This window comes from Cryptomeria japonica, chromosome 10 (assembly GCF_030272615.1).
Source record: "Cryptomeria japonica chromosome 10, Sugi_1.0, whole genome shotgun sequence".
NCBI classification, from domain to species: domain Eukaryota; kingdom Viridiplantae; phylum Streptophyta; class Pinopsida; order Cupressales; family Cupressaceae; genus Cryptomeria; species Cryptomeria japonica.
In genome coordinates, this window is record NC_081414.1 from 527,707,052 (window position 1) to 527,722,369 (window position 15,318).

Below are 15,318 nucleotides of genomic sequence, written 5' to 3' on the forward strand. Positions count from 1 at the left end.
GGTGTCCTATTGACATCGATTTCAATACTCTAGATCTTCTCTAGTAGGCACTACAATGGTACAAAAATTTCCAATTTTGTTTTACTAATAAATTTAGCATAAATATTATCATAAGCAAAATTTCAGAAAATGATTCAAGACTACAAAAATGTCAGTAGCCCACAACAGTGGGTGTCCTTAGGCTTGTGCTTGGTGAAGATTTGAAAAAATAAATGAAGTTGGATTCAAAAGAAACTATTAAGAATTTCAGACACTTGAAGACATTATCGATACAATTTGAAAAGGGTTAAACTTATACTTTTTGGAAGGTCACAAAAAGTCAGATGAAACAAATTGGTTTGCTTGGGTATTTCTTACTTGAAAGTATGGGGTTGTGGTAAAAACTTCCTTTGCTTATTTGTCGAGCACAAGAAACCCTTTTTGCTAAGGAGCCGTATATATTGGGTATCTCTTTCACTGAACTCATGTGTACTTGCACTTGTTTCCTATGTAATCGCACAGCAGAATGATGATTGGCAGAGAAAGCTCAGCAATGTTTTAAGCTGGGAAATTGCAACTACTTAATGATTAGACCATAGCTCAGTGGGCTATTTTACAAATTTGATGATGAATTATTCAGAATACTTTTTGATGTGGAACTTTGTTAGAGTTTTATTGTGACCAAGTTTAAACCATAGTTACAAAACTTGGATTCAGCTTGGACTAGGTAAGCTGATTTTTGACTCTAACTTGGACTTGGCAAATTGAAAAACCATGAAATATAGACGCTTTTAAAGGATTTAAAGCTTTTACCATGCATCCCTCAGCTTTAAAAACATAATAAACTTATCAATTAGATGCTACTTTGACTACATACATAAGTATACATTGATCAAATGAGTACAAAAGCAGATTGGAGTTGAAGGAAACGTCATTTCTAAACACACAAATATTCTTAAGTGTTTTAGCTACATTGTTGGCTACTCCTCTGCAGACCCTGGGTCCCAGTCCAATTCAAAAGGAAATTTCGATCCTCAACCCTAATTTGACCACTAAAAACATTAAAAAGGTAAAATCTATTTCATTTATGCACAATAGAATATAAAACAAAACCATTTGCTCCATTGCTGAACTTTCTTTTTTGCTTGCCATTGCTCAAAGAGAGTTAAAGATTGATTGTTGCATGCTCGAAGCTGGTTCTTGTGCTATTACTACACAGTTGCAAGCATTTATTTGTTCTCAAAGCCATTGAAGAGGAAGATTTCAACAAAAGAGGTAGGTTTTTGTTCTTTTTTAAAAAAAAAATTTCCTTGCATTTTTTTTACAATTTGAAATGAACTCTCTAACTTTGTTTCATATTTTCATTTTGGTTTGTGACTTTGTGCCTATCCATGTTGTTTATAGAATGGCAAGTGCTTCTATTCCTAGGAGCTAACACTGCTTTAAAATGGATCCACACTCTCCCCTTTGGAAATATGTGGAAATGCTACAAAACAACTTCTAGGTGGAATAGCTTTCATTTCGAATTTTTCTCATTACAAAGCACAATGTAACAACTCATATGCTTGAGTGAAAGCACATTTGTGCTTTATCCCTCATCATGGTATCAAATATTGTCCAACCAACCAAAAGGTAAAGCCTTCTTGTAGAGGCACAAGTATTGGCATGTATTGAAAAGCAAACAAAAGCAGACGAAGCGGTAGGGAAACAATCTACAATTGCGCATCCTTTGGCAAAGACTAAGAAAGGATCGAAGGCCTCTCCATCACCTTTTAATCTTGAACCTACAAAAGGCCATACCTCAAGAACAACTTGTGACACATAGGAGAGCAAATGGATCATTGGAAACATCATTTCACAATAATGGTAGAAAGATTGTCGAGCAAGACATATCTAGATGTATCTATGCTAATGGATTGGCATTTAATGTTGTTCTCTCACCTTACGGGGAAAAAATGGTGAGATCAATTAATGAGGCTCCAAAGGGGTTCAAGGGCCTAGGTTATGAGCAGCTGTGTACTTACTTATTGGACAGAGAGGTGAGACATGTAGAGGACTCCTTGAAGCCCATCAAGGATTCATGGGTCGAAATAGGGTTGTCCATTGTATTTGATGGATGGAAAGATGTGAGGAATCACCCATTGATCAATGTTATTGCAGTGTCCTTTGAAGGGGCAATGTTTTTGAGAGCAGTTAATTGTGAAGGGCAAGTGAAGGACGGTCCATTTATTCCTAATATTCTTTGCCAAGCCATCGAGGAAGTTGGCCTTCAAAATGTTGTTCAAGTGGTAACAAACAATGCCAAAAGCTGTAGGGCTGCTAGGTTATTGGTTGAGGAGCACTATTCAAACATTTTTTGGACACCTTGTGTTGTCCACTCACTTAACCAAATGCTGCAAAAAATTGGCAACAAAGTTGAATGGATCAAACAAGTGTATGTTGATGCCAAGGAAATCCAAATTTTAATCACCAACCACCATACATTACAAGGCATATTTAGACAATTCTCAAGATTGTAGTTGTTGAAGGTAAGTTAATTTAAAATTTAGTTAAATGATAAATATGTTTAGTAAAATTTTTAATTTAATTTTGTTTTATTTTGATTTTGAAATAGGTTGTTGAGGCTTATTTTGCTTCTAACACACTTGTGAAGGTTTGTGAGGCACCATCTAGCATAGTAATCAGCCCTAATTGGAGCATATGGAGGCAATCTAGCACTACAAGGGCAGTAAACTTTAAGCGAATGATACTAGATGACACTTGGTGGGATTGCGTTGAGTACCCTTCTTGAGATTCATTGAGCCTATATGGAGCATGATCTGTTATACTAGCATGGATAGGCCTTGTTTGGGTGAGGTATATGATGGCATTGACTCAATGATTGAGAAGGTAAAATCATCATAAATGAAAAAGAGCAAGATCCTAAAGAAACATTCTTCAAAGAACTACAACAAATCATTGTGGAGAGATGGAACAAAATGACCACTCCATTGCATCTCCTTGCCTTTGCATTGAGTCCCAAGTATTATAGTCAACAGTTCTTACTAGCACAAGAGTTGCGCCATATAGAGATCCTGAAGTTGCTCAAGGGTACAAGGCAGCCCTTCGTAGACTCTTTCACCAAGACATACGGGTTGTAGTGAGGGTTGGATTCATGAGTTTTGCAAGCGCAAATGGTTGTGGTCATGAAGCTCTTTGGGACAAGCATCATAGTCGGTGGTACTTCCATGGAGAATCATACCAGCAACTACAACCTCTTGCCATCAAAATTTTATCGTAAGTAATTTGTTAGTTATAAAAAGTAATCTTCCATCTTGCTTTTAAGTTTACCCTATTATTTATATTTTAATTTTATTTATAACTTTTAACTCTCTAATTTCAAAATCTTGATAGTTTGCTAGTTCATCTTCATTTGAGAGGAATTGGAGCACATATTCTTCACCCATTCAATAAAGCGCAATAGACTACACTCTTAAAAGGCAGAGGACTTGGTTGTTGTGCATTCAAACTTGCGGCTCCTCACGCTCAAAGAAAATTCCTACAAACAAGGGGAGACAAAGCAATGGGATATTGATCTAGAGCATGCCGAGTTGTATGATTCAGTTTCCCGCCTTGCTGCACTTGGAGTGATGATGACCATGAGCTACCTATTGATCATGAGATTGAGAATGCTAGTGCCACTTGCCAGTGGCACTATTTGTGGTTCTTTTAATATACCACCGCATATGGAGGATGATGATGATATTTTTGATGACTCATATGATATTTGATCAATGATGGCTGATTGTTGACACTTGACATTATTATTTTTGAACTAAAACATTAATATGGTGGTGTATTTTGCTATGTTATTTTGCATAGTGGTGTATTTTGAACTTAACTACTGCTGCATATATATATATATATATATATATATTTAATATGTTTTTGTACAAATGAACCCAACTCCCAAAACAAAATTTGGCCAAACCCACGAAATGAACCTGAGCCCGAACTTGGACCGGCAACTTAGTGTTTTAGGTTTACAAAACATCATTATGATATCCATGACATAATAAACAAAATTTACAATATGGAGTGATGAACTATTGTAGAGGGAAGCTTGTATCATTCAGCCTAGCATCACTAGCTCTACATGGAATCCTGCGCTTGTATTTCAAACAAGTCTGCAAATTCTGCTACAACCATAGGAGCATTACTTAGGATAGGATTAACTCAGCAAACTGAAACCATAAATGTAATCGAGAAAAATCCAAAAGAATAAAAAACATTGCTTTTCTATCTGGCATGGCCCAAGATGATTTTTCTTTTTTTCTTTTTAAAATTAGAGTGGGGTTTAAGGGTTGGCAGCCTCGATTGGGGTTAAGGGGTAGCGCCCATTGTGGGTTCTAGGGGCAGTCCCCCTGTTGTGTTTCCTATTGCGATAAATGGCAGGGTTGAGTGTTGGAGCCCTCACTAGAAGCCCAACTTGCCTTTGAAAACACATAAACCTTCACAATGCATGCCATTTTTTTTAACAAATCTCCAAGAGTCCTCCAAACCCTTCAAAAAATGTGAGCATTGAAGCTATAGAGAAGTAATTAGGCCTTAATTATGTTTGCTGCTAGAAACTGCTAGGTTTGAGTGTTTTCAAAGTTTTATTCTATTTTTCTTGATTTTCATGGCTAACTTGGCTGAGTGTTAGTGACAGATCCCGCCAGATTTGGCGAGTCTGACTAGACTTGCAGAGCATCAGGGTCTCGGACTCTCGTGTCTATGTGACTTGTTTTAGCTTGCTTGCCATAGGACCCCGTGAACCTGGGTGAAACTCAGCCAGTTCTGAAACACTGGTTTAAACTCAATTTTGGTCCAGGGAACTTAGACTTATGCATGCATAATCCTGTTATCAAAAAAATGCTAGAATGAAAGGGTAAATTAAGACTTTTCTTCACAACACAGATTTGAAATAAAAAATTCTTTTAAAATATTACGCACAGATTAAGCGGTATAGAGGTAATACCATAATATATTTAGAGATTTCACAGATCCTTTGTATTTTACTACTAAGGAAATAAGATACACAGCATAACAGAATGACCCAATAAGAGTATATATTATAATATTTTTAACTCTTAATCGATTTGTGATAAATGAGATCTATCTTAACCATGGTGCATTAATTGTGTTTAATATGTGGATCTTCAAATAGTGTTGTTAAAAGATATTTGAATGACACTGTTAATTACCTCATTACTGATAAAAAAGAAGCTTTTGGTTTTTCAACTTTGAGCATGCATTCGATATATAAATTTTGGTTTATGCTTGATACAAGCTTTTACTTCTAGGGGACGGAGAATTTAGATTTGCTATTTCTTAATTTGTAAATATGATGGCTGGTTAGCATAGATACATCATACAAAGAAGCAGGAGAACCAAGATGTCCTCTGATTAAAGTGCTCATATTAACTGTGGTGCACCGACTGTATTTTATATAACAAATCTTCAAATAGTGATGTTGAAAAGTGTTTAGATGTCACTGTTAACAACCTCACTGCTGATAAAATAAAAGCATTTTTTTCTCCAGAGCATGCATTTAATATAGAAATTTTGATTGATGTTCGAGACAAGATTATACTTCTCAAGTATGAAGTTCACTATTTCGTGATTTATAAAAGATATTAGCTGGTAGCACAGATATGAATTAGAAGAGAATCAAGATGCCCTCTGATTAAAATGCACATATTCAAAATATTTGTTATCTGATACCTGCACTGAAAATTGAAGGATATCTGAGAAGTTTTCACATTTTCTATTTTAAAATATAGAAAATAATATAAAGAACTGTGCATTGATGTAATTAAATTTAGACGTAAAAGAAAAAATTCGCTCACAAGTTGTGTTGTTATGTGTTGTCTACTGTATTGACAGGAAGGTCAACCTTCAAAAATTGGCAATGGAGCATCTCCCAGCAGGTTTTCTGACGGTGGTGTAAATGACATGTCTGCAAATACTGATGTATCTGGAAGCTTATACCATCCTGGGAAGCGAAAATCAGATTCACTGAAGGAGGAGCTTATATCTCAGTTCAATGATTCAGATACGGATCATAGATGGTATAAAAATGATGGTGCTAGATGCAAATCAAAAGAAAGGAAAGTTTTCCAATCAACATTGCCAGGGGATAAAATGCATAGCCATAATCTTGGCATTAAAAACAAAAGGTTGCGGATAGATAGTGAAGATGCATTAGAGTTAAAGGTAACATGGGAAGAAGCTCAAGACTTGTTTTGCCCTCCTTTAACAGCTGTCCCGAGTGTTGTGATCATCGAAGGGCATGAGTTTGAAGAGTATGAGGTATGGCTCATCATGGTCATCTAATGCATCAATATTTTGAAGTCTGCAGTATATTCATTTATTTAACAATTTAGAGGATTAGAAATCTTTTGGAGAAAACTGTGTTACAGATTTTGTGTCGATGTTTCAGATCACACTTTCTGATCCATCATCAGAATAACACAACTGAGTTAGGATTGCGGGTGCTAGCTTCCCATTTATAGACTCTCTAGGATAACTTAAGAAAGGACGAAAGAAAACATTAAAGCCTCAAAATCCCTAGTCACTTGTTAAGATGCACCAAAAAATTACCAAAAATTAATATTTATGATTAAGTAAAACACAGGCTTAAAAGTTGAATATTACACGGTTGTTTCTATTTTAAGGAAAATTAGGAATTTGTTATTAATCGCATTAATATTAAAAATGCATTAGAAAGTTAATTGTGAAAAGCAACTAAAATAAACTAGAAATCCCACTAGTTTACAAAATATTTTTTTTTTCAAAATTGAATGTATAAACAAATAAAATAAAGTAGAAATGTCACCCATTTACAAATTAGCTTTACTTCAAAATTATGTATACATAAATAAATAAAATAAAATTTTAAAAAATTAAAACATTAAAGACTAAAATCTTCGATTTAATTAAATTCTAGTTGAAGGTCACAATCCTTTATTAATTGTTAGTTAATAGTAGGTCCTATCTGATTAATGCACTTCGATTTAATTAAATTCTAGTTGAAGGTCACAATCCTTTATTAATAATAATTGTTAGTTAATAGTAGGTCCTATCTGATTAATGCACCCTACTTAATGAGTTAATAAAGTTATAACAATAAATTATTGACTATAGCAATTTTTTTTATAAATCATAAGATATTAAATTTATTTTTAATATTTTTGGCTTACAGATCTTTTTAAAGATTTTATAATTGGACACCATGAGTGGTTCACTCCCAATCCTTGTCTTCAATCAGATTTTTAATATTTTGGTTGGAAAGTGAGTATTATAGGATCCCTCAAGCATGTGGCAAAAACATAGACGTATTGCCGTGGGCATTACTATGCATGCTTTTATATGTTTGTATGCATTATCTGGAGCATGTGCTGCAGTTCAGATTTGATCAGAGGTCTTCATCATGATTATACTGTGTTTTTATCATAGTTTTAAGACTCATTGGACTTGCCACAGACTCACGAGTCCATTTGTGGGCCGAGTCGACTCACCAAGGACTCACGAGTCGAGTCTTGGCAAGTCTTAACAAAAGACTCACGAGTTTTTTACATGGACTTGCGCGAGTTTTTTACACGGACTCACGAGTTTTTTTACAGAGACTCGCGTCGCTCAGCATGCACGCCCAACCACGTTTTAAAGTGTGTATTTTTCATTTTTCACTCATTTGACGTTCTTACTTGCTGAAAACAGGTTTGTAGGGTTTGAAGGAGGAGAGGAAACACGTAAAAAAATTATGTAATTTTTTTTTTCAAGTGAGTCATTCTCTTCATCAGAATATATACATGAAATATAACAATTAAGTATAAGACTTATACTTTAAGTTATATTTCATGTATATATTGGCAGGATGTTTGCGAGTGATTTCAGATCTCTAGGAGTTATAATGCAAATTCTAGGTTTTAGAAGATCTTTTAAATTTTCAGACAATCAAATTTCAGTAATCAGTAGGCTCCTATTAGCATTCTCTTTTTCTCTCTATCTCACTCACTTTATCTGCCCTGAATTTTAGACCTATCTATCTCTCTATCACTCTTCCTTTATCCCCTCTCTCTACCACTCTCTATCTCACTCTCTCCTCTCTCCCCCAAGATCTAGACCTATCTCTCTACCCCTCTCTCTCACCCTCAAACCCTAGCAAGTGTTGCTACCCTCAACCTAATTTTGGCGAGCTGGAGAAGCCACATCGGACTCCTAGAACTAGACCCTCTAGTTCTATCTCTCCCTTGGTTTTCACTAGAGCTGGGAAGAGGAAGATGTAGTCTTCTCTTTAGTTTGTTCATTGTTGTTTTTCACATTTGGACATATAATTATATGTAATTTTGTAAACATTTATAAACTTATGCTGCTATTATATATTTTAAAGTTTGAAACTACGAGTATGAATGATGAAATTTCAAATATAAAGTGTTTGGAGATCATATGACTGTTATGACATGTGCAATGATTCTGAAAGATCCCCGATGGATCTCTTTTACCAATCTGCTGTAATTTTTATTTATTTAAATTGATTTTTCCTGCTTATTAATATTTTCTTTCAGAAATAGACAGAAGTTGCAGAAGGGTTGAATTCTTTTTGTATTTTGATGATTTTTCAACAAGTAAATAATGAAGTACAAGTACATGAACAAAGTACTGAAAATGAAGTTCATATACAGCCAAAACAAATTCGATTCAAGGCAGATTTCTGAATATAAAATCAAATATTTGACCAGATGAAGATTTCCAATAATTTCAGGAAGATTACAATCAGGAATAATTCCAACCTGGATGCTGAAAGAGTAACATAACTAGGAATGAAGTTGTGGCAAGATTCCAGCCCTCCAAGTGCTGCACGTGGGAAGGAAAGTGGCTGCCAGGTACAGCCGTACGGCTGCCAAGTACACCCAACTGGTTAGAAACCCCAAACCCCACGCTGAACTCTGTCAGAATTGCTGAACCTCCAGAAAGAATGCCGTACAATCTTCAAGATGCTAATAGCTGCAAACAAATCCAAACCACTGTATTGGGGGCTACGTCCCAAACAGGCAAGGCATTGGGGTTGGCGTCCCAGATGCTGAAAAGCTCTTCCAGAGCCAAATCTCAAATCCAAGATGTAACATGTGTAAAAGATAATCATAGAATGAAGCTCCTATCCCCTTATAACCCCTCTCAATTGCAAATCGAACCCTAATTGTCTCCAAGTGGCGTGGTCTAGTGGAAATGTTATAATTTCTTATTTTAAAGTGGTCATGTTACTAGAAAATGACCTTTTTCCCCATAGACAGAAATCCGCTCACTGAATTGCCCTGAGACCAAAGAGAAAGATTTAAAGAATTTCAAGATCTTTCCAACGAGCTATCACACAATAGGATGCGCATCCAGATGAGACCAAAAATCCCCTTATTACTCCAAAATGGCTAACAACTTAGCCTTATTTAATTATTAAACGCTAACTTAGGAAATATTAAAAATATAACCCAAATAGCCACAAAATGCCCAACTGACATTACAAACCCTAAAATCATCCTGTCACCTGTCTGTGACTGAAGTCGGAAATCAAGGATTCACTGGTAGTCTCATCCCTAAAATCTAGGGATGTTCCTAAAATTTAGGAAACAAGCCCAATCTCTTTGAAACTGAAACCATCTAAAAGGTCATGAATAACCTCACGATTGGCAACTGTCACGACCTCCTAAAATTTAGGGATACCCCCTAAAATCTAGGAACTGCTCCAAACTGGCTCCAAACTGCCTGTAAAGCCAAAATCCAATCACTATATGCACTGAATGAGTCCCAATCTACCTCTGCTAGCCTACAAGACTCCAATTATAGGCCAACTCCTCCGTCTCCGATGTCCACTCTAGAAAGGGGACATGACAGATTCAATTATGGCTCTTATGTTCTCTAAATGCATTAATTTCTTTTTGTTTTTTTTGTAAAACTACGGTTTTTTTTGCCGAGTCCTTGCTGAGTCCGAGTCCGAGTTCAAATTTTGGGCTGTCGAGTTCGTGGCAAGTCCAAGTTTTCCAACTTTGGTTTTTATCACTGAAGTCACACCTGTCATAGCAAAAATCCTTCTTAAATTTGACTAGAGAAACCAAAAGAAGAGTTTTTCAACTAATTGGGATTTAATCAGAAAAATCCTGGGAAATTAAAAAAATCTGAAAAAGTTCATAAAAAACAGTGAAGAACTGCAGGTGAGTTTTTCTCCGAATAAATCACAAATCTTCCCATATTCGTTAAAAATCACCCACAATTGTTTTTTCTATTTTTTTATGAATTTTCAGCATTTTAAAATTTCATGATTAATTCAAAAAATTGTGATTAAAACATAAGTTATTCTGGATTTTTTCTGTCTTGAAAAAGATACCCAATTTAAAAAAGAATTGTTGATCTGAGCTGGCTCGAATTGCTGTACTCTGCAAGCAGTGATTAATAGTGATTCATTTTTGTGATTTTTTGCAACACTGGTCACACCTGTTGGATTATGCTTTATTTTTATGTTACCCTCCATTTAGATACTATTTGGTAGTTTAGACCAACAAAAATCTATGTCCTTGTTTCACCTTTTGGAATTCTCATTACAAAGGATTCTGAAGGATCGTTCTTGGCTTTCTTACCAATGCTATTGTGGATATTTTTGTCTTGTAACCATTCATTTACCATTTTTCAGAGAGGAAGTGAAATGCGTTGTAAAATATTGATATTTTTAGGAAGAATCTTTTGACATTGATTTTGGTAGCTATTACAAGATTTTTGTCAACTTAGCTGTTTTTTTTTCCTTTTTCTTTTTGACATTTGAACATGTCAAACATGTATGCATTCATGATTTAATCTTTTAGCTGTTAGATCCTTTGATATTGTTCATTGTTTTGGTCCACTGTTTATATATCTAAATGTTCATCAGCAAACAATGCACACCCCTTTTGTCCGAAATTGGCTTGATTTTACATTACTGCATAATTCTTTTCTTTGTTCTAAATGGTTTGATTGCAGATGACGGAAAAATTGAGTGGGGATTTTGTTTCATTGGAGAGGTGTGCAGTGCCTTCTGAATGGTGGTTGCAATGTGCATCCAGAATTATAGGCATTACCATTGATGTTTGGAAGGATTATGCTGTGTGCTTTAAGAATTGCACTCCACACTATGAGACATGGTAAAATGGACTTCAATATGGAAGCATGAGAAGAAGTCTGGAGAATGACAGATTATTTTTATGTGATTTATATGGTGAAGAATATCCGGTTGTATATGAATCAGCAAATTTTGTTATTTTTTCACTAATATTTTGTAGTTTATAATATTAATTTTAGAGTCACCAAATATTTTCCATTATATCTACAAGTATCTACTCAAAGCAAGAAATAAAAATGCCATCCGGAGAGCAACCAATAAAGATATTGATGGTATCTAAAGACACTAAAGATTACTAGAATCAAAGTACTATATCTGTGTGAATAAATGAGCAAGAAGGCAAAGATGCCTTTGCTTAAGTAAGCTTCTTAGGAGGAAAAACACCTACTTCTTACACATTCAACTTGTCCACTTGAATATTCAATTATAAAATTACATATTACCTATCCTAGCAAACCAGCTATGACATGTCACTCAACTTGTTCCCAACAAGTAGAAGCTCATATTCTATCATCGCCCCCACATCTTGACTTGGAGAGCACACATAACATGCGGAAGATGTCATCGCCTAACATCCCCCCTTGATGACAGGTTCCTAAACTTTGAGCATCTTTCACAATTGTACAAACTTCGCCACAATATGAGGCCTAGTGAAGATGTTTGGTGCCTGATCCTTTGTCTGATGATATTTGTCTGACGACCATCCCCTCCTAGATGTTCTACTCAGTGAAGTGCTAACAGATGTAAATATGTTTGGTCCTAGCATGTGCCACTGGACTATGAGTGACTTGAATAGCTCCCAGGTTATTGTATGGCAAAGTACTAGGCATAAGATGAACACTACTGATCTCTCCTATAAATTGGCAAATCCAAGCAATCTCTTGGGTTACATTAATAGTGCCTTGATTCTCTGCTTCTTTAGTAAAAAGAGCTGCCACCTATTGCTTTTTTGCAAGACCTTGTAACTTTCTAGATTCCAAATGAAAGGTAAATTAAAATTTTTGATGTAGATCTCTGAGTATCAATACCTCCTGCCTAGTCAGAATTTGTATATCCTGCTAACTTGTCATCTCTATACTTCAAACATATGTTTCCCATGTGAATCGTCCCTTTGATATATTTGTGAATCCTCTTTGTTGCTTACAAAGGACTATCCTTGGGCTCTTGCATAAACTTGGAAACCAAACTATCTGCAAATGAAATATCAGGTCTCGTATGAGTTAGGTAGATGAATCATAAGACTCCCAACTAGCTGTTTGTAAAGTGTTGCATCTGCAAGGGTGAAGTACATTTGGCAAAAAACTTAAAACAAGTTAGAATAGGGAGTCAAATCAGCTTTGCAATCCAACATATTGAACTTGGTCAGCAAGTCCAAAACATAGGTTGGGATATAAAGGTCCCATTTTTGTCCCGAGTCATTTGAATTCAAAGGAAATAATGCAGTAATCCAAAATCTATCATTTCAAATTCTCCTTTAAGCTGCTTCATGTCATCAATCATCTATGATGAAGATCGAGTGAGAATAAGGTCATCAACATATAACACAATGCTCAAGATATGATCTCCCCTAGTCTTGATGTAGTGATGTACATATTATGGTCGGATTGGCATTGAGCAAATCCTTTGTTGATGAAGAACTTGTCAATCTTCTATACCAAGCTCTGGGAGCTTGCTTTAGTCCTTACAAGGGTTTCTTGTCTGAAAACAAATTGTGTCTCTCCCTTTTCAAATCCTGGGGGTTGTTCCATGCATATCTCCTCAAGGAGATCCCCATGTGGGGAAGCACAATTTACATCCATTTGATGTAGTTACCATCCATATGAAGCTGCCATGGAAAGTACCATCCTGGCTACTAAAGCAAAAGTCTTTGTGTAAGCAATGCCTTTTTGTGAAAATCTTGTCTGCAAGATGGGCCTTATATCTATATATTCCTCGATCAAATGCATGTTTGGTCTTATAGACCCATTTACAGTTCATGACATTCTTTCGTTTTGGATAAAAAATGATTTCCCTTATTTGATTTTCTATCAAAGATCTAATTCATCCTTCATCACCTCCTCCCACTGTTCTTTTTCTTTGGCTTCCTCATATGTTTGTAGATTACACTAATTTATTTCTCTTGCTGTAAGTGCTTGGTTTTAATTTCTACTTCTTGTCATTAGGGGAGTAATTGGATTCCCCGTAATTTCCTTGGCTTCTAAGATGTAGTAATGGCTTACTTGGGAAGTCTCTTTTCTTGAATAGTGGGTGTCTCTTGTGTCGACATTTGATGTTCTTCTAATACATGCTCATTACATCATTTATAAATGTCTTATTAATTCAAGTATCAACTTGGACCTCTTCTTTTGTACCATTGATGATGGATCTTCTTCATTTTAAGAAACATGTTGTGTGGTGGTCCCATAGGATAAAAGTGGTTCAGAAGGTGCTATGTCTTTAAATGGAATGACAGTCTCGACATGAACATCTATTTTATTTTTCAAAATTTGTTTTCTCATCAAATATAGCATCTCTCCTTATAATGATATTAGAAATTGAAGGATTCCATAATCTCCAAGCCTTGGAGGCTGTTGAATACCCCATCTCGTCATGCCTTCTCATCTATGCCAAATTTCTTGGCTAGAGCTTTTACCAAATTACCTATTGAAGTTTGTTCATGTGCCATCTTCATATGCTCTCTTTTCATGTGCTCTTGTTGTTGGCCCAACCATTGTTGTTTTTCTGTTATTCCTTTCATGTCTGAGTTTTCCACAGTCCATGTCAATGAAAAAAATATATACAATGATTCCAGAAGCAACCTTAATTACCCTTAATGTGATTTTCCAAATACGTTACCTGTGCATTTATCTTTGCCATTTAGCTTTTCTGTGCCGTTGTAATTGTCATACACACTTTCCAGAAATCCCACAAAGATCAACATAACTTTAATACCAAAATTGATTTTTTAACTCTCTAAAAGAAGTAAAATTTAGTAATCACAAATTATGCTAAACATATCATGCTATTTTTATTTTCAAATGATAGTATTAAGAGGGAATTGTTAATCAAATTAGAAAGAAATATGCTGCAATAAAATGAATCCCACACAAGAACTCAAAAATTTATTTTGGAAGCCCTCCTAACAGGGTAAAGAATAGTTTATGGTAGTGGCCCTGGCAAATACCCTGCTGCTACCTTTATTAAAAGAAACACTTTACCAAGTACAATAGGTTTCTTGGATGCAAGCTTCCCCTTGCTCCTTTAATGGGAATTTTTATTGTCGCAGCCTTTTGAACACATTATGAATAGCTGAATCTTCCTTGCTTGATGCGAGCTTGTTTAAATCCTCCCATGCCTCAAACACATGATTTCATCTCCTTTTATAGAACTGCTCTAGAAGAATTTCCACATCTGCTAGAAGTAAAATGGTGTTTGTTTTTTCCAAATTTCCAGTTACAAAGATGCGGGTCACTGCTGTGGTCATGGACTTTGCTTAGACACTACTGCAGTCACAGATCTGTTCTGGACACTTGTGCAGCTGTGGATCTGTCCTGGACACTAGGTAGACTAGTCACTGGCCACTTTGTTCTGTCCTCCGTCTGTCCAGATTCTGAATCTATTTTACTGTTCACAAAATTTCATGTCGGTACATGTTTTTATAACAATTTCACGATCTGTATGGATCAACATACGCACTAGACAATGGGCTGTTTGTTGTTAAAGGCTGGTTGATATCATAAGCTTTTATCTTTTTTCTCAATTTTTTTCCTTTATACTCCTCAACGATTCACTTTTCTATCTGTTGATAGCTTCCTACATGAAGATGGTCTAATTTTGTTTGTAGTTCTCTTCTTTGTAATTATGTCTTATAAATGTAATATTTTCTTTATCCTACAAAAAATGCAAGAAAATTGAGGCTAGTTGTTTGAAATTTAAGGTAGGTACAGAGAATTGACAACATGGTTACCACGTATAATGAACTTTCTTATAGGATTTATTTTCATGTCACCTTTGCAGGAACCTCCAATCTTTGGCAAGAGGACAACTTTTCATAAGAAACGATCGAGGTAGATTTTTTTTAAAAAATAAAATAAAATTTTTAGTTTATTATGATGGCAAGTAATAATCCGTTCCTTGAATGCTAAAAACTGATTTAGTGAAACCTAAGTGTCAATGATAGACAGTGGCAAACATCT

The 15,318-nt window shown here is 35.4% G+C and overlaps 1 protein-coding gene across 4 annotated transcripts in view; it reads left to right on the forward strand.

Moving 5' to 3' along the window:
* LOC131060799 (B3 domain-containing protein Os07g0563300) overlaps positions 1-15,318 on the forward strand; it is a 103,919-nt gene that overhangs the window by 73,024 nt on the left and 15,577 nt on the right. For all 4 annotated transcript variants that reach the window (XM_057994206.1, XM_057994207.1, XM_057994209.2 and 1 more), the window contains 2 exons: positions 5,887-6,312; positions 15,140-15,189. In XM_057994206.1, the coding sequence (XP_057850189.1) occupies positions 5,887-6,312; positions 15,140-15,189 (476 nt within the window). The remainder of the gene's footprint in view (positions 1-5,886; positions 6,313-15,139; positions 15,190-15,318) is intronic.